This window comes from Hemitrygon akajei, chromosome 28, assembly GCF_048418815.1.
Source record: "Hemitrygon akajei chromosome 28, sHemAka1.3, whole genome shotgun sequence".
NCBI classification, from domain to species: domain Eukaryota; kingdom Metazoa; phylum Chordata; class Chondrichthyes; order Myliobatiformes; family Dasyatidae; genus Hemitrygon; species Hemitrygon akajei.
The window spans coordinates 30,810,621-30,836,040 of NC_133151.1; the positions used below are offsets into that span (position 1 = coordinate 30,810,621).

The 25,420-nt window shown below is 41.7% G+C and overlaps 1 protein-coding gene across 4 annotated transcripts in view; it reads left to right on the forward strand.

Moving 5' to 3' along the window:
- Window positions 1-25,420, forward strand: part of LOC140717795 (G-protein coupled receptor 15-like) — a 112,249-nt gene that overhangs the window by 41,406 nt on the left and 45,423 nt on the right. For 2 of the 4 annotated variants that reach the window (XR_012096612.1, XM_073031519.1), the window contains exons 2-3: window positions 11,664-11,917; window positions 21,152-21,255. Coding sequence is in view for 1 of the 4 variants with exons in the window: in XM_073031518.1 (XP_072887619.1) it covers window positions 11,743-11,917 (175 nt within the window). In the remaining 3 variants the exon portion in view is untranslated. Of the gene's footprint in view, window positions 1-11,663; window positions 11,918-18,995; window positions 19,186-21,151; window positions 21,256-25,420 lie in introns of all 4 variants that reach the window. The other 2 variants (XR_012096613.1, XM_073031518.1) reach the window with 2 other exon arrangements.

The window sequence follows — 25,420 nt, forward strand, 5'->3', positions numbered from 1 at the left end:
GGAACTGAGGATACTAATTGTAGTAGATTTGCAATTGGAAATTTTGTCCATTCTTGCTTGATATAAGACTTCAGCTGCTCAAAAGTCCGTGGTCTCCGTTGTCTGATTCTCCTCTTCATGATGCACCATACATTTTCAATAGGAGATAGATCTGGACTGGCAGCAGGCCAGTCAAGCACATGCACTCTGCGTACCTTCACATACATGCAACTCACCCATGCTGTGGGCACTGATGCACCACCATACCATCACAATGCTGGCTTTTGCACCTTCCACTCATAACAATCAGGATGGTCATTTTCTTCTTTGGCATGGAGAACTCGACATCCTTTTTTTCCAAAAACTAGCTGAAACGTGGACTCATCTTACCACAGCACATGGTTCTGCAGTCATTCGGTCCATCTGAGATGCCATCACCGGCATTTCTGCCTAGAGTTGATGTATGGCTTCCGCCTTGTGTAATGCAGTTTCAAGTTGCATTTCTGGATGCAGCGACGGACTGTGTTAAGTGACAATGGTTTTCCAAAGTACTCCCGAGTCCAGGTGGCTATAATTGTCACAGTAGCATGATGGTTTCTTAGGCAGTGCCGCCTGAGGGCTCGAAGATCACCCGCATTCAACAGTGGTTTCCGACCTTGCCCTATACGCACTGAGATGTCTCTGAATTCTCTGAATTCTTTCACAATATTATGTACTGTAGATGTTAAAAGACCTAAATTCTCTGCAATCTTGCATTGGGAAATGTTCCTTCTGAACTGACTAACAATTCTCTCACAAATTTTGGCACAAAGGGGTGAGCCACGACCCATCCTTGCTTGCAAAGACTGAGCCTTTGATGGATGCTACTTTTATACCCAGTCATGATACCTCACCTGCTACCAATTGGCTTGCTTAATGTGGAGTCTTCCAAACCAGTGTTACTTGAATATTCTGTGCACTTTTCAATCTTATTTTTACTCTGTCCCAACTTTTGTTGTGTGTTGCAGCCATCAAATTCTAAATTTGTGTATATTTACAAAATACAATTAAGCTGGTGAGTAAAACTATTGAAAATCTTTTCTTTGTACATTTGTCAGTTAAATAAAGGTTCGCGTGAATTAACATATCACAGATTTTTGTTTTTATTGCATTTTGGAAAATATCCCAACTTTTCTGGAAATGGTGTTTGTATATTAATGTTTTAGACAAGGGAATTAAATGCAGCATCTCCAAGTTTGCGGATGACATGAAGCTGGGCGGCAGTGTTAGCGGTGAGGACGATGCTAAGAGGATGCAGGGTGACTTGGATAGGTTAGGTGAGTGGGCAAATTCATGGCAGATGCAATTTAATGTGGATAAATGTGAGGTTATCCACTTTGGTTGCAAGAACAGGAAAACAGGTTATTATCTGAACGGTGGCCGATTAGGAAAAGGGGAGGTGCAACGAGACCTGGGTGTCATTGTACACCAGTGGGCATTCAGGTACAGCAGGCGGTGAAAAAGGCAAATGGTATGTTGGCATTCACAGCAAAAGGATTTGAGTACAGGAGCAGGGAGGTTCTACTGCAGTTGTACAAGGCCTTGGTGAGACTGCACCTAGAATATTGTGTGTAGTTTTGGTCCATTAATTTGAGGAAATACATTCTTGCCATAGAGGGATACAGAGAAGGTTCACCAGATTGATTCCTGGGATGGCAGGACTTTCATATGAAGAAAGACTGGATCGACTAGGTTTATACTGTTACCTTGTCACGTGACTGGGTTTAAAGCTATACTGGACTTGAGGTAATGGTCTTGTGATAGTGGAGTGACGTCATTTGCCCGCCAGTAGAGATCATGTGACAGGTTTTTTTTACAGGGTATAAAAGGAAGACCCCACCCTGTGAGGTGGGGCAGTTCGTGGCTGGATTTGCCATGTTGACTTCATGCCACTGCGTGATTTAATGTGATGACGCAGTTTAGTTGAAAAATGAAGTTTTATCTAATGCCTAAAGTTTAAAAGGTCATTGCCGGCAGTTTCTTTACAATACTGCTAGTGGAGAGGGAGTTAAAGATCAAGGAGAATCGAATTTCGACGGGGAAACGGGTTCGACGTTGTGTGATCCTTATTCGGAAGGATTTCGTTGACTGTTCTCGTGTTAATCTCTGCGGGATAGCAGAAGATTGAGGACAGTGTGATAAAGGAAAGGTCAGTGCCTTTAAGCCATTACGTTTCCTAAAATTCTTCGTGGGAAGAGTTCGACTTTGGAAACTGAAGGAAAATGACGTGGAAGAGAATTTAGATCGCCTTAAAAAGTCTCTCCTTTTAAATGGACTGTGAGCATTTTGAACTTTTGGCAATATCGCTTTAAAGAACTGTTTTTGCAACATCGCTTTAAGAACTGTTTTTGCAACATCGCTTTAAGAACTGTTAAGCTGCCGCATAGCAGCTGTTTTCCGGTTACGTTAGTGTTTGTTTACTTTTGGGGGGTTTGTTTTCAGTGTTTAATAAACGTGTTATTTGTTATAAAAACCCTTGCCTAACTCAGATATATTTATTGTTGCCTGAATACGTAACACTGGAATTTAGAAGATTGAGGGGGGATCTTATTGAAACATATAAAATTCTAAAGTGATTGGACAGGCTAGATGCAGGAAGATTGTTTCCGATGCTGGGGAAGTCCAGAACGAGGGGTCACAGTTTAAGGATAAAGGGGAAGCCTTTTAGGACCGAGATGAGGAAAAACTTCTTCACACAGAGAGTGGTGAATCTGTGGAATTCTCTGCTACAGGAAACAGTTGAGGCCTGTTCATTGGCTATATTTAAGAAGAAGTTAGATATGGCCCTTGTGGCTAAAGGGATCAGGGAGTATGGAGAGAAAGCAGGTACGGGGTTCTGAGTTGGATGATCAGCCATGATCATACAATGGTGGTGCAGGCTCGAAGGGCCGACTGGCCTACTTCTGCACCTATTTTCTATGTTTCTATGACAGGAGATGAATGCGCTCCCTCCCTGTCAGGGTCTCCCCGGACCTTCACTTCTTCCACAAACCTGCCATGTACAGCTGGTGCGGCTGTTACTGTTTTGTTTGCTTTGGACATGCCCAGCTGTCCCTGGACTGGGAGCATGCTGTCGCGATGGGTGCTCTGGGGGATTTCCGGGAGCAGTGACCCCAGACAGTGGTGCTTATTTTTTCTTATAATTTAATTTCACTCTCGTATGTGCTTAATGTTGGTGTTTTGTGTGAATTAACTTTTGTAGTTTTGTGGCTGGGTTTGTGGCTGGTAACTGAATGAAAGTCAGTCAGCAATGCCACCGGGTAGTGGAATGCAAAAGTTTGGGCACCCCTGGTCAAAATTTCTGTTACTGTGAATAGTTAAGTGAGTAGAAGATGAACTGATCTTCAAAAGTCATCAAGTTAAAGATGAAACATTCTTTTCAACATTTTAAGCAACATTAGTGTATTATTTTTGTTTTGTACAATTTTAGAGTGGGAAAAAAAGGAAAGGAGCACCATGGAAAAGTTCAGGGACCCCAAGAGATTTGAGCTCTCAGATATCTTTTACCAAGGTCTCAGACCTTAATTAGCTTGTTCGAGCTATGGCTTGTTCACAATCATTGTTAGGTAAGGGGCAAGGTGTTGCAAATTTCAAAGCGGTATGAATACCCTGACTCCTCAAACCTTGTCCCAACAATTGATAGCCATGGGCTCCTCTAAGCAGCTGCCTAACATTCTGAAAATTAAAATAAATGATACCCATAAAGCAGGAGAAGGCTATAAGAAGATAGCAATGCGTTTTCAGGTAGCAGTTTCCTCTGTTCGTTATGTAATTAAGTATTTGGCAGTTAACAAGAACGGTGGAGGTCAAGTTGGGGTCTGGAAGTCCAAGAAAACTTTCCGAGAGAACTGCTCGTAGGATTGCTTGAAAGGCAAATCAAAAGCCCCGATTGAATGCAAAAGACCTTCAAGGAAGATTTAGCTGACTCTGGAGTGGTGCTGCACTGTTCTACTGTACAGCGACGCCTGCAGAAATTACCTTCATGGAGGAGTCATCAGAAGAAAACCTTTCCTGCATCCTCACCACAAAATTCAGTGTCAGAGGTTTGCAAAGGAACATCTAAACAAGCCTGATGCATTTTGAAAACAAGTCCTGGGGTCTGATGAAGTTAAAATAGAACTTCTTGGCTGTAATGAGCAAAGATATGTTAGAGAAAAAAGGGTGCAGAATTTCATGAAAAGACCACCTCTCCAACTGTTAAGCACGTGGGTGGATCGATCATGCTTTGGGCTTGTTTTGCAGCCAGTAACATGGGGAACATTTCAATGGTAGTGGGAAGAATAAATTCAATGAAATACCATCAAATTCTGGAAGTAAACATCACACCATCTGTAAAAAAGCTGAAGATGAAAAGAGGATTGCTTCTGTAACAGGATAATGATCCTAAACATACCTCAAAATCCAAAATGGACTACCTCAAGAGGCACAAGCTGAAGGTTTTGCCATGGCCATCAGTCCCCTGTGGATAGACCTCAAAAGAGCAGTACATGCTAGACGGCCCAGGAATCTCAGAACTAGAAGCTTTTTGCAAGGAAGAATGGGTGAAAATCCCCCAAACAAGAATTGAAAGACTCTTAGCTGGCTACAGAAAGCATTTACAAGCTGTGATACCTGCTAAAGGGGGTGTTACTAAGTACAGACCATGCAGGGTACCCAAACATCTGCCCTTTTCCTTTTTTGTTATTTTGAACCTATAAAAGATGGAAATAAAAAAAGTAATCTTGCTTAAAATATTAAAGAAATGTGTCATCTTTAACTTTATGCGTTTTGGAAATAAGGTAATCTTTTACTCCCTTAGCTATTCACAGTAACAGAAATTTGGACCAGGGGTACCCAAACTTTTGCATGCCACTGTATGTGATGACCGAGAGGAAACGACAGGGTGAGTAATGATTCCGTGTCTCTGCACAGGGCAGGAATGTAACAAGAGATATCGACATTATAGTGAGCACTGGACAGCAAATTCTGATGATTAACTTTACCTCGAATCAATGGTTCAATATTGTGTAACTCTTTTAATGAAACCGTGATTGGCTCTTAAAAGAGCCTTTGATTTTACCATTTGTTTTGTCAGTAAACTTGTCTGCACTTGGAGCTGGTGTACTTTGTCACCGCCTTTGTTCCTTCGGACACGGCGTGCTTGGCCAGCTCCCCGGGCAGCAGCAGGCGCACGGCGGTCTGGATCTCCCGGGAGCTGATGGTGGACCGCTTGTTGTAATGGGCCAGGCAGGAAGTCTCACCCGCGATGCGCTCAAAAATATCGTTCACGAATGAATTCATGATGCTCATGGCCTTGGAGGAGATGCCGGTGTTGGGGTGAACCTGCTTCATCACTTTGTAGATGTAGATGGCGTAAGTCTCCTTCCTCGACCTCTTGCGCTTCTTGCCAGACTTGCTCGCCGGTTTGGACAGAGCTTTCTTGGTGCCCTTCTTGGGAGTGGATTTCACTGGATCAGGTATTTCTTCATCAGTTTCAAACCTAAAAATATGCAGAACTGGGAAAACTGGATAAATAGGCAGCGCCCAAAATGGTGTTTAATAAAGATGGGAATGCCAAGCATTGCTATTGGCTGTTTGGGGAAACAAATCACCAATCGAAACACTGCGGAATGGGAACCGGCGCCAATTCGTGTCACTTTCCGCTGTCATTTAATGGGGGAGGAAGTATTGAAGAGAGGAGCTGGGGTGTGGGCTGAAAATGAAAGCAAACCATAAATTTCAAAAGCAGAATGAAAATAAAATCAGATCAAGTATTGTAAAACTAAACACCAAGACGTTTACTGACCCAGGGCAGCAGGAGAATGAAGGAGAGATTTGGCCATTTCGATGTAAAGTTCAAAGTCGAATTTATTTATGCACAGCGGAAAGGAAAATTGTACTTCTAACAGCAGCACAGCCACATTGCATCAGAGACACAACATTAACAAGAAACACTGAAATTAAACATGAATTATACCAAAATGTGCAAGGCAAAAGACTATCAGAACAAAATGAAAACAACAATGGTCACTGCAGTACAAAGTAATGATTGAGGTTGCGCAGGTTGGTCCATAATTCCAAAATGCAAAACCTCTGAAATCTGGAATCCTTTGTGCTGACATGACGTCACAAAAGGAAAATTGCCCAAGGTGCTGGGAAGGTTCTTGGATGATGCGCAGGTCTCTGAACCACAGACAGTTCTGAAATTATCGTTCTGTGGGGGTGGGGCAATACTTACCTTATTCTGATTGTTGAGAGTTGCTTCGGTCGTGATTGGTTAGGTTAGAAACTGCAGCCGCTTTTCCCATTGGATAGCCGCCGGGTGTCATTTCAAATATCCTGGATATATACTGCAGAGAGCTCGTGTGGGAGGTTTCCTCTCCCTTTGTTTAAGGCAACTGGTGCACAAAGCCATTGGGAAGGTATGCTCTGTGCTTTACGTTAATTGAATATTCAGCTTTGTGGTGTCTAATTTTGGTATGAATGTTTGGTCGAATTTTTATTCTTTGTAAATAGGTGATTAATTGAGCAGAAATGGATTTTATTGAAAGGCTGTTTAAAAGAGTGGACCCTCCGTCTGGGAGATGCAGAGTCCCAGGGTGGCTTTGGAAGTCTTGCTAAGTTTCTGATGGGTTATTGGATGCTGCTTGATTGGTCAGACCAGTTAGGTTTCACCAGTGTTGAAATGTGACACCACATTGTTTCCATACGTAAAATCTCTGGGTTTTCCCAGGAGAAACGATAGCCGCCAGGATGCTTTCTGGCTGTTTGTAATGATTGTAAGATTAGTATTACGTGATAGTAAAGCTTAAGAGTGAACTGGAGGATCTCAGTCAGTGCTGCATTATTCTAAGAGGATCACTTGATGACTCAGTGCCAGACTACAAATTTAAAGAACATAGGGTTAGCTTGTAATCTTTAAACTACATCACATAGATGCAGTGCACCGAGCTGGTTGGCAACCCGACCATGTTAAAGTTTGAGCCATGATGAGGCGTGCTGATGATCTTACTGTGGGGCTGGGCGATGGGGGGGGGGGGGGGGGGGCAGCGGTCTGGCTGGATGATTACAATGAGGGAGAGAGAGTAGTGTGGACCCCTCGGTTTAACCCTTGGAATAATCGCTCAAAATGATGACTCTTCAAAACAGAACGGGCCAAGTCAATGATCACGTGTTCCTAAAACTGCAGTTGGGGCATCAATCTACAGATTCTTTCTCTTGGGAGGGGAATGGGGAAGAGGCTCAGGAATGTGTGGGAGCTGGTACATGGACACCTTCCAGATGACAGAGCTCTGCTAGAGTTAGCGAGTTTAGGGGACAGGTAGACAAAAATCTTGGTGTCTTTGGTCCTATGGTTATTGAGGATATGGGAATTAGAGGGCTCCTGGAGTGATCTTGTCTAACTGAGAGATGGGTGCTTTAGGGCCCCTATCATCCCAACACGTGATCAGTAACACCCTGAGAACACTGCTGGCTTCCCCTGAGATTACACCCTTCCCGTTCTTGAGTTCTACCGAAATGGATTTGTTTTGTCAACCCCAAACTCTATCTCCCCTGAGTGCAGTGGTGATATTGTCCCCGATTAGTCATGCAAACCCCTCTCCTTTTACCTCCTTCTCTATCGTTTCTAAAACTTCGAAAGTCTGGTACATTAATCATCTATCCCTGCCCATCTCTCAACCAAGTGTCCGTAATAGCCACAATATTGTAGTTACATGTATTGATCCATGTTCTATATTCGTCATCTGTAATAATACTCAACATTCAGATACTCGTCCTTCAAACTAGCCATGTCATCAGAGCTGCCCATACTTCCCCTGACATCTGATACTTCCTTTTGGACACTTGAGTTAATGATGTTGCTGTATCAGAATGTTTACAAGACTAATACTGGCAATGGGCTGGTTGTCTGAATAGAAGAGGTTGGGCAGTCTGGGCTTGTATCTGGAATTTAAAAGACGGGAGAGGGGTCTTGTATTCTGTTACATTTTTGGCATTCTGTTGGCATTTTCCTTTTGCTCTACCTCCACATACTTGTGTTTGGAATGGCCTGTCTGGGTGTAATGTTAACAGACACTTTTCCTGCACTTTGGGATGTATGTCAGCAATAAATCTATAACCAGTTAAAACATGCACCTTCATGAGTGGTCTTGACAGAACATGTGGGAGAGGAAATTTTCATCTGTGGGACAACCATAACTGGATACCACTGTTTAATGATTTGAGTGAAAGATAAAATCAAATCAAATCCAATCCAATCAAGTTTAATTGTCATTCAAACCATACATGGATTCAGTCGAAGGAAAGAGCATTACTCTGGGGCCAAGGTGCATAATATACATTCAGAATAGCGAGAGAGAGAGAGAGAAAATAGCACATTGTTATGTAAGAAATCACATGTAGAGTCCAAGTCCCTGAGCAACATGCAAATTGATGGTATAGTCCCTGGCAACCCAGCCTGTCATTCCACCAATTGAACACTGGAGGGTAGCACTGATGGGAGAGGCCAGCTCCCAACCTAACATGGACTCTACACTACACCACCTGTAGTGCTGTCTCACCTGGACTGCAGCTACAGGAAAGCACGCAGCTTGAGGCCTACTCCTTATTTTCATTTTTAGAATCTTTTTATTGATACGTAGTCATCAACAGCTATAAAATAATACAAAATTTTAACAGATTAATATGCATACAATTAATAAAGCTGAAGAAAAGAAAAAATTGATCTTGAAATATAAAAATGGAAGTTTTTTTCTATATAGAAAAAAGAAGGAAAAAAGAAGAACCCCATCTAACTAAGAAAGCAAAAACCCTCTATATGAAAAAGACCCATTAGGAATCAACCCCCAGAGTAATACGTTTGACTATCATCTAAGTACATAAAAAAAGAGTCATCAACTGTCATTTCATATTTATGTTTACAAAAATTGGAAGGAAACCATATAACTTAATTCAAATTAAATGATAATATTTGGCAAAAGAACCCCATCTTCTCTCAAATCGAGGATCAAAAGTTCTACTTCTGATTTTTTCCAAACTAAGTCATAACATCACTTGAGAAAACCATTCAATTAATGTAGGGGAAGAAATATCTTTCCATTTTAATAAAATAGCCCTTCTTGCTAGCAGTGTAACAAATGCAATTACGTGTTGATCTGAAGATGAGATACCCTGAATATGATGCAGAACTATTCCAGATAGAACAGTCAATCTATTAGGTTGTAAATTAATTTTCAAAGCTTTAGAAATTGTAGAAAATAAAGATTTCCAAAACGATTTTAAAGAAGAACATGACCAGAACATATGTGACAAAGTAGCTACTTCAGTTTTACATCTATCACAATAGTTATCAAAACTAGGAAATATTTTAGATAGTCTCTCCTTTGTTTAGTAATAACGGTGTACAATTTTAAATTGAATTAAACAATGGTTGGCATATACAGAAGATGAATTTACGTTTTTCAAAACTTGAAGCCAATCTTCATTAACAAAGGTCATATTAAGTTCTCTCTCTCAATCTTGTTTAATCTTTTGTGATAGGTTCTCTTTTTGTAACAAAAGTAAATTGTAAATTCTACTAATGGAACCTTTCACTAAGGGATTCAATTTCAAACTGGAAACAATCAACAAATTAGATTCTTGTAAATATGGAAACTTAGGTAAATATTATTGTAAAAAATATCTAACCTGAAAATATTGCAAAAATTGTGTAGGAGTGAGAGAAATTTTATTAATTAACCCCTCAAAAGTCAGCAATGGACCATCACAAAATAAAAAAATTTGACATCAAAAACTAGATAACAAATTGTTCAAGATTAAAAGAATTACGGAACTGAATCCAAATTCGTAGGGATTGTTTAATAACCGGATAGAGATTTAAATTTGGAATTTTAGAGAACTGCAAAGGTAATGGAGCTCCTAAAATTGAAGTTAAATGAAATTGTTTAACAGCTTTTAATTCCAAATCAACCCATAATGGTTTTTGGCTCTTATCAAGCCAATATAACCAAAAACATAATTGTGTGATATTCACAGCCCAATAATACAGTCTTAAATTAGGAAGTGCAAGTCCACCATCTTTTTTAATTTTTTGTAAATGATACTTATTAATTCTATGTCTCTTATTGTTCCAAATAAAAGAAGAAATAAGAGAGTCAATTTGATCGAAAATTTTTGTAGTTAAAAAGATAGGTATATTTTGGAAAACATAAAAATCTAGGTAAAATCATCATTTTCATAAATATCACTTATTCCATCTAGAAAATAATTGTTTCATGGAGTCCATTAAAGGAACTATATTCGCTTTATAGAGATCTTTATATTTTTTAGCAATTATAATGCCTTAAATATCTAAATGTATTAACAGTTCTAAAAGGAATATCATTATACGTACTAATATGAACATTTAATAGAAACAATTCACTTTTATTGAAGTTAAGTTTATATCCTGAAAATTTATCAAAATCTTTGTGTTTCCAAAAGATTAGGAATTGATTCCTCAAGATTTGAAATAAAAACCAAAAGATCATCTGCATAAAGAGAAATCTTATGTATGGTTCCATTCATAGAGATACCATTGATATTTTTAGCTTCATGTAATGTTATAGCTAAAGGCTCCAATACAAGATTAAATAATAAAGGACTTAATGGACATCCCTGTCTAGTGCCACGAGAAAGTGAGAAAAACGAAGACCGGCAGTTATTAGTAATGACCGTGGCAATAGGATTCTTATAAATCATTTGAATCCATCTATTGAAATTATAACCAAAACCAAAATTTTCTAATACTTTAAACAAATATGGCCACTCAACTCTATGAAATTCCTTTTCTGCATCGAGAGATATAACACATTGAGGTTGCTTAGATAATGATGAATAAATAATGTTCATCAATTCCGAATGTTAGAGAAAGAATAACAGCCTTTAATAAAGCCCGTTTGATCCATAGAAATAATTTTAGTTAAAATATTTTCCATGCGATTGGCCAATATTTTAGAGAGAATTTTTGCATCCACATTTAATAATGAAATAGGTCTATATGATGAACATTCAACAGGATCTTTATCTTTTTTAAGAATTAAGGAAATAGATGCTTCTTAAAAAGAAGGTAAATTACCCTTGTCAAAGAATTCATGAAATATTTCCAAAAGATACAGAGAAAGTAATCTTTCAAATTTTTTGTAGAATCCCACTGAATAACCATCAAGTCCAGGAGCTTTACCTATTTGATAAAATAGCTTTCTGAATTTTATGCTCAGTAATTGGAGTATCAAGCATCTGTTGATCTTCAAAAGAAATTTGTGGAAATTTAATCTTATGTTAAAAAGCCTTCATTTTAGAGGAGTCTGCAGGAAATTGAGATCTATAAAGATCAGAGTAAAAATCTTGAAACAAATTATTGATGTCCTCATAGTTACTTACTATATCTCCATTATTTTTACGAATCTTTAAGATTTGTCTTTTAGCTCTAGCTGCTCTTAATTGAGAAGCTAAGAGCTTATTATTTTTATCCCCAAAGATATAAAATTGACTTTTCAATTTACGCAAATATCCTTCAATAGGATATGTTAGTAATAAATTATACTATAATTGTAATTCTACTCTTTTAAATGAAACAGTATTTGGAGCGATTACATTAATGTTATCTAATTCTTTAATTTGTTTAGAGATTTTATCTAATTCTGTGACACTTTCTAATACTGCACGGCGCCCAAAGAGGATCTGCACACCTCGTCGGCCGAGTTGATGTATGGCGCACCCCTGGTCGTCCCAGGAGAGTTTATACCAGCCCCAAGGGGGCAAGGGGAAGAACCCGCAGCAGTCCTGGACAGACTACATGAGAGGCTCGGTAACCTGGCCCCCATACCCACTTCACAGCATGGACAGAGCCCGACCTGCGTAACCAAAGACCTACAGCACTGTAAGTTTGTTTTCATACGACGGGGCAGACATCGGGCACCACTACAGCGGCCCTATGAGGGGCCGTTTAAGGTGATCAGGAACAACGGGTCTATGTTCGTGCTGGACATTGGGGGGAAAGAGGAGGTTTTCACAGTGGACCGATGTCAGGGTCACCAATTGTAGCGGTGTGCTGGAATCACGACACGCAGACAGTGAGTTGCAGTTGCGTAAAAGATTTATTCAAACTTCACGGCCTCACTTTTAAGCCGTACCATTTCCGCCCTCCCAGGGCAGGAATGCTATGGGGGGTGCATATTCACAGTCCCTTCCCGCGCGCGGGCTTTTCATCTTGCTGGTGGAAAAGGCCTGACGCCCTTTTTTGTGAGCCAGTTTGAGTGCGCTGGAAAATGGGTCACCACAGAACTTTGTGTCTAAAAACAATAGTTAGACGCATGTCAGGATATGATAGTCGAAAATGGCAGAGATGAACAACAATAAAAATAATTGGCGTATGCTCTTGGATTGCATAATGGGAAAAAAAAGAAAAAAATCCCACCCAAACTACAAAGCCCAGAAACAAGTTGACATCAATCGATGCAAGCCCCAAGAAAAGCATAGACGCGAATGCAAATACAAACTCTGCCTACCTTAATAAAAAAAAAGAAGAAAAATTCTGTCTCTCTCTACCGAACATAAAACTCATTACAGTCGACATATATCTCAATATAATTAGCTTGGAAGGGAAGTGTTTTTCTTGTATAACAAAACGACCTTCAATTGAAAGTAACCTTCATAACATTAGATAAGGGAAGAAAAACACATCCAAAACAATTCTTGAAATATTTGCACAGAAGAAAAACAATCGCCATCTTTAAATTGTCCGGTCTATCTTTAAAACATAAAGAAATCCAAATAATTACTTTTAAAAAATCTTTACAAAAGCATACGAAACAAAAAACATACGAAACATTTGGGCCTATGGCTGGATGCAAGACTGACTTAGAGAACACATATAAAGGTTCTGGAGGATAAATATAAGCAGGTCATTAACTTTATGCACTGTGTGGCTGTATAGTTTGGCTAGGGGTACTACGGGACTACGGCTACTTCTAGGGGTTCACTATTGACAATTTATCGAGCTTTAAAACACTCTTACGGGATTATGGTTGTGTGATTCATAGAGAGGCTTCAGCTTTATATAGTTTGGATGTTCGTAAGTCCAGTGTACATTGAACCTGAAGTGGAGCATTCGGTATATTTATCCACTGGTTTAATGTCGTGCTGGAGAGAGGCTAACAAATGAGTTGTCTGTATAAACATTAGAATTAGTGGCCAAAAGCCAAACAGGAATTTTCTATGCTCTGATTCTGCCTTGGTACAGCAGAATTTGGAATCAAAGCGTTCAAGGACGAACAGATGGAAAATTGAGAATTGGTGTATGTGATGTGGATGGAATTTAAGAAAGTTTCTGCTAGGCCCATGGGATTGTAGATAATGTACTTGTGTGTGTTCTGAGAATTAGTCAGCTGTTCAAAGCAAGAGAAGGACCATTTTCGATTTGGGAAGCTGTAACCAGTAGGGTGACAGAGGGATTGGGGCTGAGAGCCCAGCTGTTAACAACCTATATCAGTGGTTCGGTTGTGAGACCAAGTGTATTTTATCCATGTCTGCTGCTGGCTGGCAGGGTCAGTAGTGAGAAAGGTGCTGAGATGGTTTGTGTCATGGTCCCTTCTGGCACCTTGCTATTTACCTCAGCAATTGGGCCTCAATCACCTCATTGAATTTCCAATCATTTCCAGGTTCCACTAAACTCCACACACCTGCTTCCAATTAGAAACTGCAGGATAAAGATCCTGTGATCACAACTAGGAGCTGCCAGTTCATTGGTCGACTCGTGTACGAGCAACCTCGTTCCATAGTTCTTAGGACTATCAGTTCCAAGTCTAGCATCGTTCCTGAATTCTCTACTAAAACCAAGACTCCGGGTAATTCCATGCCCGTGTTCAGCACTTGGGTTCGTAACAGTTTGGGTTCGTAACTAGGCCTTGTAACAGTTTGGGGATGTAGATGGGAGAAGTGAATCAGTGAGAATCTGGCTGATGGGCAGAATGTAAGAAAATGTGAAGGCATTTACTCCATGCAGAATAAACCAGAAAAGTGATGTTTATGTAGGGACGTAGTGAAATGTTCAGAGGGACCTGGGGGTCCTTGGAAACAAATCACTAAGAGTTCACATTCGGGGACTTGAAAGCAAAGGATTTTTTTGCCTCATGGTGCAGGAGAATTGCAGAACATTGTAGATATGTCTCATTGGGATTATATATGGCCTGGTGTTACCACACCTTGAATATTATGCCCAGGTCACACTTCCTCAGGAAGGATATCGCTGCAATAAGGGGAGTACAGTGACTGTTCCCCACACTGACGGTGCTGGTTCCAGGGTTGGCAGGTTGGCTGTGTGACAGGAGAGTGAGTAAGCAGGGTCTTCATATTCTGGGAATAGGAGAATGATGGATTCCTTCAAATCATGACAGACGAATGTAGGAAGGATGTTTACCCTGACCGAGAATTCTGTTACCAAGAATAACAGTCCCTGAATATAGGGCTGGACAGACAAGACGAGTGGAAAGAAGTTTACTTTATCTGAAGAGTGATTCTTTCTCCAGTTAGAAGATACAACAGTGCAGGACAGGAATAGGCCCTTTCCTCTGTGACGTTGGGCTGACCTGATTAAGCCAGGGATACTTAATTAAACTAATTCATCTGCCTGCATGCTGTCTGCCGCCCATGGAATGGACCGGTGGCCTGGTCGTTAGGAAAAACCCTTTTGAGTTCCAGCGATCTGGGTTCAATTCGCACCACTATCGTGAAACCCGACTTAAATTCGGAGATCCTTTCGCCGATCAGTTGGTCTTCATCCACCAGGAAAACTGGCAATTATCCTTGAAAGTAGAACAATTGCTACTCTTCCCCTACACCTCCTCCCTCACTATCATTCAGGACCCCAAACATTCCTTCCAGGTAAGGCGACACTTCACCTGTGAGTTGTGGGGTCATATACTTTATCCAGAACTCCCGGTGTAGCCATCTTTATATTGGTGGGACTTGGCGTAGACTGTTAGACCAATTCGCTGACCTGCTATGCTCCGTCCTCCAGAAAAAAATGACCTCCTTTTTCAAAAAATGGTGTTCCCTTCCTCCACCATCACACTGTCGTCAATCGCATCTCTTCCATTTCACGCACAGCTGCTCTCATCACAAGCTACCACCACCCTACCTGGTTAGCGTTCCTTTTGTCCTTACCTACCACCCCACCAAATACACGTCCACCATATAATTCTCGGTAACCATTTACAAATGCTTTAGGGCTGTTTGTGGTGGGGGTCTCTGGGGACCAATGCCAGGCCCCTTGATTTTGATGGGAAGTGACAACTCTGCTGTCAGTGTAGTGACCTGATGAAGGAATTTGCAGATGTGACAATAATTGGCTGCAGGAAGCCATAAACATTTTCTCAGATCTCCAGAGGCACTACTCCCTCTATGGGGTGGTTGTTTGTACTGAGAACGCCCTTTTGTTAGTGCCTGGTATATAGAGTGAGGGGTTGGCTTTTGTTGAGTTCTTCAGCGCCAGAACCCTGGTCTCTTGTCCAGCCTTATTTCCCTGAAGCAGGTGTAATATTTTCCTCTCTTGAGCTGGATCCTCTTAAAACCGACTGAGAAAACTTTCCTGGACACATTGAATAAATTCTGCTCCATCAAACACTTTATACTAAGGCGGTCCCAGTCAACGAGCGAAGCTGAAATGTCCCTGTTTTACAGCCCTATTGGCTCTTCGTATTCTTGCTGACTATTTGGTAGCCGATAATACAATCCCATCACTGTGAGCATCCCTTCGTCATTTTAAAGGTCCATACAGTAGTCCGATTCTTGGGATGATGCCCAAGAAATTCTCATCTATGTTCCACTATAATGTTCTCCCTGATGAACCACATCTCTCCCTCCTCTCTGACCTTCACTCCGTCGTACCTGTAGCATTTGTACTGTGAAAGTACATTGCCAGTCTTGTCCTTCCCTTAACAATTTTTTTCTCTCTTAGGGTTTTAATATTTCAGTGTCAAGTATGAATCCATGCCCATTCTTAGAATGTAGGACATTACAAGAGTGGACATTTGGCCCTTCTGTGCCTGTCCAAGAGTCCCTTAAGTATTGCTGTGCTCTCTGTCTCTGTGACCACCTTTACAGTGCATTCCAAAGTCCCCATCACTCTGTTTTCTTCACTTTTAAACAAATTTATTCTGGTAGAAAACATCAGATATGATCAAAACATTCTATAAACTACCATCAAATTTCTCCTGAGCCGCCGGTCAACGAGAGGCAAAAGATGCAGCATGTCCAGCCTCTCCTCACCGCACACCACCTCCGGACATCCTGGTAAACCACTTCAACACCTGCTCCAAAACCTGTGCGTGCTCCTATAATGAGGTGACCAGATGTGAACACTATACTTTTAATGTGGCCTGGCTGGCATTTTATAAACCTTTAACATAACATCCTGGTGCTTGAACTCAATGCCGTGCCTGATGAAGGCAAACATGCCATACACCGACTTTACTTCCCTGTCAATCTGTGCTCCTAGTTTACAATGTAACACACTGGGATAGGTTTCGCTGCTATTGCCATGGTCTTTCTGTAGAAGCAGTGTTTGGGTTATGGTAAGAGATAACGGGTGCTATGGAACATGAAATGGGTCCTTTGTGTGGCGTGAAATGAAGAGTGAAGACGCCGGAGAGAATTGATCCTTAGATACGACCCGGTGGGGAGCTTGTGATTCAATATAGCCAATCGACAAGATCGACTAGGAATCGGTGATTTGAGCTTCAACTGGCACATATTTGAGTGCTTAATTATAATGGGTCCTTTTTGTTTTCTTTATTTAAGATTTGTAAATGTAATTGCTTTAATCATATGTAGTGTGATATCTGTTATTTCTTGGCACTGATATGTAACAGGATTGAAAATTGCACAGCATCCGCACAAACATGGGTTTTGGGTGGGATAGCCATCCCAATCTCATTGGTTTGGAAGGACTGGAGTGTCTTTCCTAGTGTTACACAACCAGGGAAACCAGCGGGGTTTCATTTCTTGGGATATCATCAGGGATTGATTTCATTTGATGCTGCGTGATTCCCCTGAGCATTGATCCAGCTCTGTGTTAAACAGTTGTCCTGAAAAGTGATTAGGATCTGAGGTTCTGGATGCAACAAGGGTTGAGAGTGGTGCGAATCCACGGGGTTACAGGTAACGAATGTGTGTGTATTGAGTGAGGTAGACATTTGTAGTCCCAGCGAGTTGTTCATTGGTGTCCCGTTAAAGCACGAGGAACAGTTACCATCATTGAGCAGAGGTTTGGCAAAATGGTGGGCAAAGATTTTGGTTTAGTTCAGTCTAGTGCTGACATAACGGCAGTGGATCTCTCTGGTAATAATAGGGCCCCGGGAGTGGTGTGACCTAGGGCTTTCCATAGTTTCTGGGAGGAGGGGAGCACAGTCGAGCGGGCCGAATCGGAAGCTGAGTTACCTGTAGCTGGGGGCGGAGACTTTAATGAGAATTTACTCTCGATTCTGCAGGGCGAGGGGAATGGGTGGTCTGATTTAGAAGATATAATGAGACCCCAGCGAGTGGTGAGCAATCTGGGTTGGTAGCAGCCCTTTCTTCCCTGGTGAATAAATGGCAAAATGCCCAATTTCAAAGTCCTAGCTATCGTAGACTCAGAATGTTTTCGGGAAAGAAGAAGCCCACCCCTAAGGGGGAAGAGGAGTTCGAGAGTTGTTCAGAGCAGACCTCTCAGATACTCGATGAGTTGCAGTGCTCTGATGACGTAAAAAGGCACCGATTGTAGGAGAGCTTGCAGTGGGCGGCTGCTAACATAGTGTCATAATTAGAAACACAGAACCCTTTGCTACCACTGCGGGCTACATGCAAAAGCTAGAAAATGCTTTTTTTGGCGCGACAGTAAGCTGCATGGAGCTATGACTGCGTTACAGAACACGTTTCAGGAGAAGAGGGATAAACTTTCCACCTACAGTTTTTGGCTATTGAGGCAGCTGAATTGTATGCGGTGTAGAAGCGTCATTCAAACGCTTGAGCTTCATCAGTTAAGAATGTACCAAGTGCCGATTGGCGCACAGTCACAGGTCATGATCTCTTGCTCCGTATATCCCATACTACATGCCACCTTCTCTCGTTTGTCGAGCTGATCAGAGAAGTAAAAGAGGAGAAGAATGCAAAGGCGGCGTGGGAGGTCATCATCAGCAGGGTACAGTCCTCGGTAGGAATACAGTTTGCTAAAATTACCACCTGATGGCCTCCGCGAGGGGTGGTAAAGGAACCTGGGGCAGACTTTAGAACTGATATGTCCGAGTTGTTATTGGTGGGTTTGGCCACCTCGCACGGCTTAGCCGACAGGCTATCAGAACCCTGATGGGACGGACTAAACAGAGGGCTGCCAATGAACGTGATACTGCGAGAAAAGGATCAACTAGTAATTTGTGCTGTAACTGTGAATGCCAAGAAAGCCGTCAGAGAGTGATCCTGCTGGGGCCTAAGCGGAGGGAAATGTTGGGAAACTTGGAACAGGCCAAGTAATGGAATGGTTTGGCATCTCGAGCGGAAGATGTTCCCAGCAATATGTAAAGTAACACCCTAAAACAAAAAACCCTATTCCTGATCATCAGTGTATTAGTGGAGCCAAGCTCCAGTGCATCGCTATGGATTGAGGGTATTTATTTTAGAGCCATGCCTGATACAGGCACTCAGGTTACTCTCTGGTACTGTTCGTTTTACAACAGGTCATTGATGCATCTACCATTGACGCGAATCAGTGCACTGGAGATCTGGGGATAACTACCCGTATGAGGGTTACTTGTCGTTCAAGCTGGAGTTTTCGGAGGCAGACTGGGTCCTTGATACATTAGTGCTGGTCTGTCCGGACAAACTCTTGCCTGATTGTCTGAATCTGGTTGCTCTCCCTCCGAGGACAGCTGATGGCCAACGAACTTCAGCTCCAACTTTACAAATTTGCATTTATTTTTATTCAGGGTAAATCCAACAGGTTTCAGTTTCTCCAAGGCAACTGCCATTTTTTTTGACATGTTCCTCACTTGAGCCTTCAAAAATGAATCTGTCATCCACGTGGAAAACTACTCCTTGATGTCTCTCCAAAGTTTGTGTCATCATTGTCTTAAAGAGTTCAGGGGCTGATGAGATGCCAAAGCGAGTCTCCTGAAGGTATGGCTTTAATATGATGTAATATAGGTTTTGAGCTTCTGTGACCCCGGGCCTAAACAGATCTGCCAGAACCCTGAGTGTGCATCTAATTTTCTGAAGAATTTCTCTCCACCCAGCAGACCCAATGTTTGCTCAACAGAATAAACTTCTCCCACCTCACTGCACAATTTGATGTTCTTTGATCAATATACATCCTCACTGTGCCTTCTCACCTGAGAACAGGAACAACGCTCGCACACCGGGCAGTAGACTATTCACTATAGTTATGATATCAGGTGCCTCCATTCTCCCATGTTCATCTTTAACTTTGTTCCTCAATGGGACTGGTATTCGCCTCGCTGTGGTCAGAGAGTTCAGTGTCACTCCTGGCTTCAGCTTGATAAAGCATTCTTCTTCCAGTGCACACCGACCCATGAACAACTGAGGGCATTTCTCCTGCCACTGACCATTGTTTACCAAACCCAACATTGCAGTGAGGTTCAGTTTCTCAATGGCTTGTCATCCCAGTAGTGTGGAAAGAGATTCTGAACAGAATAGACAGTCTTTCAACTGTTCCTCATTTTTATGGTTGAAAACAATAAACATTACTTTCACTCTGGGCTTATGTTTCCTTCTGCCCATAAGCACATTCTTTGTTTGTTTTAGCTTGATACCTGTTTTCTTGGCCAATTTTGTGAACAAACGTTCGGGGTGAATGTAACATCTGCCCCAGTGTCCATGCCTCATTTCACTATGTCATTTTGCAACTGAATCATAGTACTCCTGCCTTGTCTATTTGAATCTAGAGCTTCATGGAACGCTTTCTCTTTTCCTTCGCGAAGAACTTCTTGAGTGACACTAGCTTTTATAAGAGCCATTTCCATTGCATTGTTGTACTCATGTGTAATCCTATATCTTGTATACTTCTCATCGGATTCACGTTATCACAGATGCCTACACATGACCCGTCACCTCCTTTTCTCAGACCAGAGCCTCGTTAACTAGGATTCCCTAATCCTGCAGGAATGCCCTGTACTCTAATGGAAACATTCGCCCACTGTGTTTTTTTAGAAGGTGCGACTTACCAGGCACCCCTTAACCTGCAATCAGCCTCTCCCAGTCGACTCTTACAAGTTTCTTTCTAAAGCCTTTAAGATTATACTGCCCATAATTATAATTTAAAAATTTGAACCAGCATAATTGCTTCCGGTTAACTGGGCCACATTGGGACTGGTACATTTTAGCCCAATTAACCGAGTCTTTGTGGAAATAGTTAAAAAAAGTAAAAAGAAGACAGACTGAGTATCAAATTATGTAGTTAAATGACATACAAACCAAATTAGAACACTACCAATACTTCCACTGTACCACAACTCTCCAGTTCCTAATAGTTATTGACTGAGTATGATACCGCAGTCTTTGGACTGAGAGTAAACATATCAGCGCAGACAGCTTGCAGAGGGAATGGGGTGCCTTCAAACAATGTTTTCGATGATTGGAACATGCAAATAATCATTTTCATTGTAATATTCAATATTCAATATGATTGTCAATATCTTCAAATACTTCATAGATCCAAAGTTGTTGAAGCAAAGAAATCTAATTTTTTCTCCCCAGCCATTTCTGATATCTCCAAGCTTGAAGGCCTGAAAGAGCAGTGAGAAAAGCAGTTCTGAAATATCCTACTGCTTATTACTCAACAACGACCAGTGACAAAAATCGCAGCTGTTTGTACACAAGCGATTGCACGTGACACTATTTCAAAATCACTTCCTCTAAGCTCAGTGTTGTATCCAATAGACACACCGCTTACATGTGACTGGTAGTTGGAAACTCCTCGGCATAGTCTCCGGCATAGGGTCCCATGTAAATAACATGAAGCCTATGTATTTTTTCTGATTTGTCTGTGTTCCATATCTATTATGTAGTTTGTGACCTAAAAAATCTTTTCTTTTTCTTTCTGCCCCTCTCCCTTCTTGATGAGTAGAGTGACATTTGTAATTCTCCAGTCTTCAGAAGCAGTCCACCAGCTTGTGGTACTTGAAAGATCATACCAATGTTTCTGCCTGGAATTTACAGCATCTGGTCCAGGTGAGTTATCGAACTTTAGACCTTCCAAACTTCCAAGAATCTTCTCCTGAGTAATGGCAACTTCCCACACTTCTGACTCATCTGAACTATGCTGGGATCCAAGGCAGTGGAGCGGCAAATGGGAAAGTTGATACAAGTTAAACAAAAATAAATGAGCGGGTTCAATAGTTAAGACAGACAGGGCAAGGTGGTGAATGAGGAAGATCTGATGGACTAAAATCGATTTATTTCAATGTAAGGACAAATAACCTCCAGGAAAATTTATTACTCTTCAACTATCAGTATCGTGAACTAGATGAGATAACTTTACTCACTCCAACTCTGAACACTGAAGGCATCTGTTTTAGTGTAGTTAGTGAAGTATCTTACAATACGCTACACAGTACCATGGTCAGCGTGTGTCAATACCGTATAGCGGGAGGACTCTCGGAGTCTCCGACACAATTGTGGGATTATTAAAACAAGGTGTGATCACATAATTAACCCCAAACCCCAACAGCCCTTATTGGCCAGTGAAGAGTTCAGATGGCAACTGGAGAATGACATGTAATATCGGCAGCTGAATGAACTCGCCCCTCGTTAGCTGCTGCTGTCCTGGTCACAGTGACTTCAGTAACAGAGGGAACCGAGGTCACTGTCAAACACGAACAATCCATTATGATGTGGGTTCTCTCGGAGAACTTGGCAAACAGGTTGAGAAGGGCACAGCAAGTCTCTGTTGCAAAGTGGGACTTTGCAGAATGAGCTGGTGAGAGCCCAGAAGGAATCTGCAAGTTGCATAAACGTGTATCCCACATACCCCCTACAGATTTCAAAGAGATCATTAAGCCTCCCATCCCAGAGTCCCCACCTCCCTCACAGGGAGTGCCGTATGAACAGTATAAAGCACATACAACTAACTTTTTTGATGGAAAGCTGGCATGCAGGTGTGGAAAGCTACTGCATTTAACTCAGCCACAGAAATCACTTAATAGCAACAGGTCAAGGGGAGAGCTTCCTGGAGACACCAGCTGCCCTCATAGAAAAGGGACTGGCTCAGCCCAGATATGGCAGACCGATTGCGTTGGGCACCTGCCACAGCACCAATGACTGAAATGCTTGCTCACTAATGGTTGACACATATTCTGGTCTAGTAATAGCAATTCCCTGTACATAGACTAATTAGGATCTTACTCTGAAGAGACTGCTGGTTAATCAGTTGTCGTGGGACCTTCAAAGAAATATAATCTGATGATTCATTTCATTGCTCAGATAAGCCGAGTGAACGACTAGGCTGCCAATGAAGGTGAATCACATATCATATTACCCCCAGGCATTATAGCTAATTAAATAGATGAATCGGCTCTTGAAGCAGCAGGTGTCATAAGGAGGGCGATGGGAGTGGACCCAAATGCAAGACGCAGACACTGAAGTACCAGGAACAGGACTAGGCATGAGAAGGAAGCAAGGAAAGTAGGGAAGAAAGGAGACTTGACATGACACTGGCCCTGGACAAGACAAAGTCTAGGACTTGACCAGGACAACAGAACCAGGACATGGAACTGGAAACTAGAAGCCTGGGCTTTGACTCTGAGCCAGAGACTGGACAAGGACCCAGAACCTGGGTCTTGACTCAGGCTTGGACTCCAGAACCAGGTGAGGACTGGACGGGACGGGAGGCTCCTGGACGGGATAAGGGAACCTCAGCACAGGACGAGGGAATCCCAGCACCGGGCTGGGCAAGGTACTCCTGTGCTGGGCGAGGCACATGGACATGACGAGAACCCTGAGCCTTGGTCGAGGGAGAGACAACAGGACTGGACGTGAGACTCCTGGACAAGGGAACCCCAGCACAGGATGTTGGGAATCGCAGCACTGGGCTGGCCAAGGTACTCCTGTGCTGGGCGAGGCACATGGACATGACAAGAACCCAGGGTCTTGGTCGAGGAAGAGACAGGAACATGGAACACTGAGCCGGGACCCCTCCTTGGGAACAGGACGTTGGGCTGGGACTTATAACACAGAACACAGTGCTGGGACCCCTCCTTGGATACAGGAAGTAGGGCCGGGATTCATTACACAGAACGCTGAAATTGAAGAAAAAAATTGGTCAAGTCTATGTCTTGAGAGTATGACAAATACAATAAATGTCCGGTTAAGATTAGTGCAATATAATTATTTACATCAATTATATATTACACCACAAAAAATAAATAAATAAACCCAAATTTATCCGATCAGTGTTTCCGATGTAACCAAGAAATTGGTACTTTTTTACATTCTACTTGGTCTTGTTCTAAAATTCAACCTTTTTGGACAAATTTAAGTTTTATTGGAACAAATTATTGGAACACAACTTCCACATAATCCAATATTACTTTTACTAGGTGATATTGAAGGGATAAAACCGATACCCAAACTATTTAATTCTTGAAGATATTAAAGCTACTTTACAAGGGGGTAACTTATATTCTGACTTCAAAAAAAGGTGGTTATGTTTTTTTAATCAACAATGAAATGCTGGAAGTTTACTAGCTAATGGTGTAGAATGTAAGAACTATATTGGAGATTTACTAAACAAAAATGATGCTACTGTATATGTATACAGGAAACCTGGATGAAATCTAGTCTACGTGTTAAAATACAAGGTTATGTTGATTTAGGTTGTGAGTGGAAAATGGGGAATGGACATGGAGTGGCTGCCTTTGTTAAAAATTAAATAGCACATTGAGTTCTGGAAATGGAAGTTGTTTCTCATGGCTTGTTGATTCAAGTGCTCATCAAGATGCTCTGTAAACAGTTGCCTACACCACCTCCTCAGTGAGTGTGTTCAAGAATATAAAATTCCTCTGGATGAAGAACAAATTCTTCCTCACATCTCTAAAGCTCTTACTGCGCTGCTGAAACATTTTGTCTGACACACCTCTTACTACAGTTATTGAGCACAGAAACAAACCATTTTGCCCAGGTCATCCATGCCTATCTGAGCTGCACCCATTTCCCTGAATTTGACCCTTATCCTTCTGCTCCTGTTCCTGTCCCTGTACCCTGATATGTGTGTTTAAAATGTTCTATTTGTCCCTCTTTCTACAATTTCCTGGGAACCCATTCACAATATTTGTCACTCTGTGAAAGAATTGTCCCTCTTATATCCTTTAAATATTTCCCCTCTCACTTTGAACCCTAAGCCCCCTACTCTGTGATTAACAAAAGACACTGACTGTTCCCCTACCAATCTCTAAATGAAATCATCCATCCATGTTGCACCTTGTGACCCTCTCCAGTGTAAACACATTCATCCTGAAGGGTTCCATGTGTCTGCGACTATTCTAACCACAGCAGCTAATATTTTTAAAAATTCTTCGAAGCTTCTATTCTGTGCCCCATTTAGTGAGGAGAAATTTCACATCGGCGTTCCTTACTGTCTACAATCCCTTAAACTCACCATCATGCATCTCCTCACATTTAATAAAATTAATTTCTGTCTGACATTTTCTTGTCCAATTCACCAGCTGATACTCTCTAATATCACCACCAATTATGTATCATATGAGAAATTGTTAAACTATTCACAACTGATCTGCTCCCCTGTCTATCAAACAGGAAGGGACTCAGTACTTATCCCTGTGGTACATCACTTGTCATGAGTAATCCTGCACCATAATGCTCGTACCCACAGGACTATGTATAAGTCCAGGATTTTTGACGTACACTGCAGTTGTATACCTTGAGTACTTTATTGCTCTGTTTCAGGAAAGATGTTGTTAAGACCAGAAGAACATAGGATATGGGAGCAGAAGTAGGCCATTCATCCCATCGGGTCTGTCCGCCATTCTGTCATGGGCTGAGCAATTTTTCCAGTCATCCCCACTGCCCTGCTTCTCCCCATACCCTTTGATGTCCTGACTAATCAAGAACCTATCTATCTCTGCCTTAAAGGCACCCAGTCACTTGGCCTCCACAGCCGCTCAATCCTCCACCTTCTGACTAAATTAATTCCACCCCATCTCTGTTCTAAATTTACGTCCTTCAATCCTGAAATCATGCCCTCTTGTCCTAGATTTCCCTACCATGGAAAATAACTTTGCCATATCTACTCTGTTCAGGCCTTTTAACATTCAGAATGTTTTTATGAGATACCCCATCATTCTACTGTACTCCAGGCATTACAGCCCAATGCTGCCAG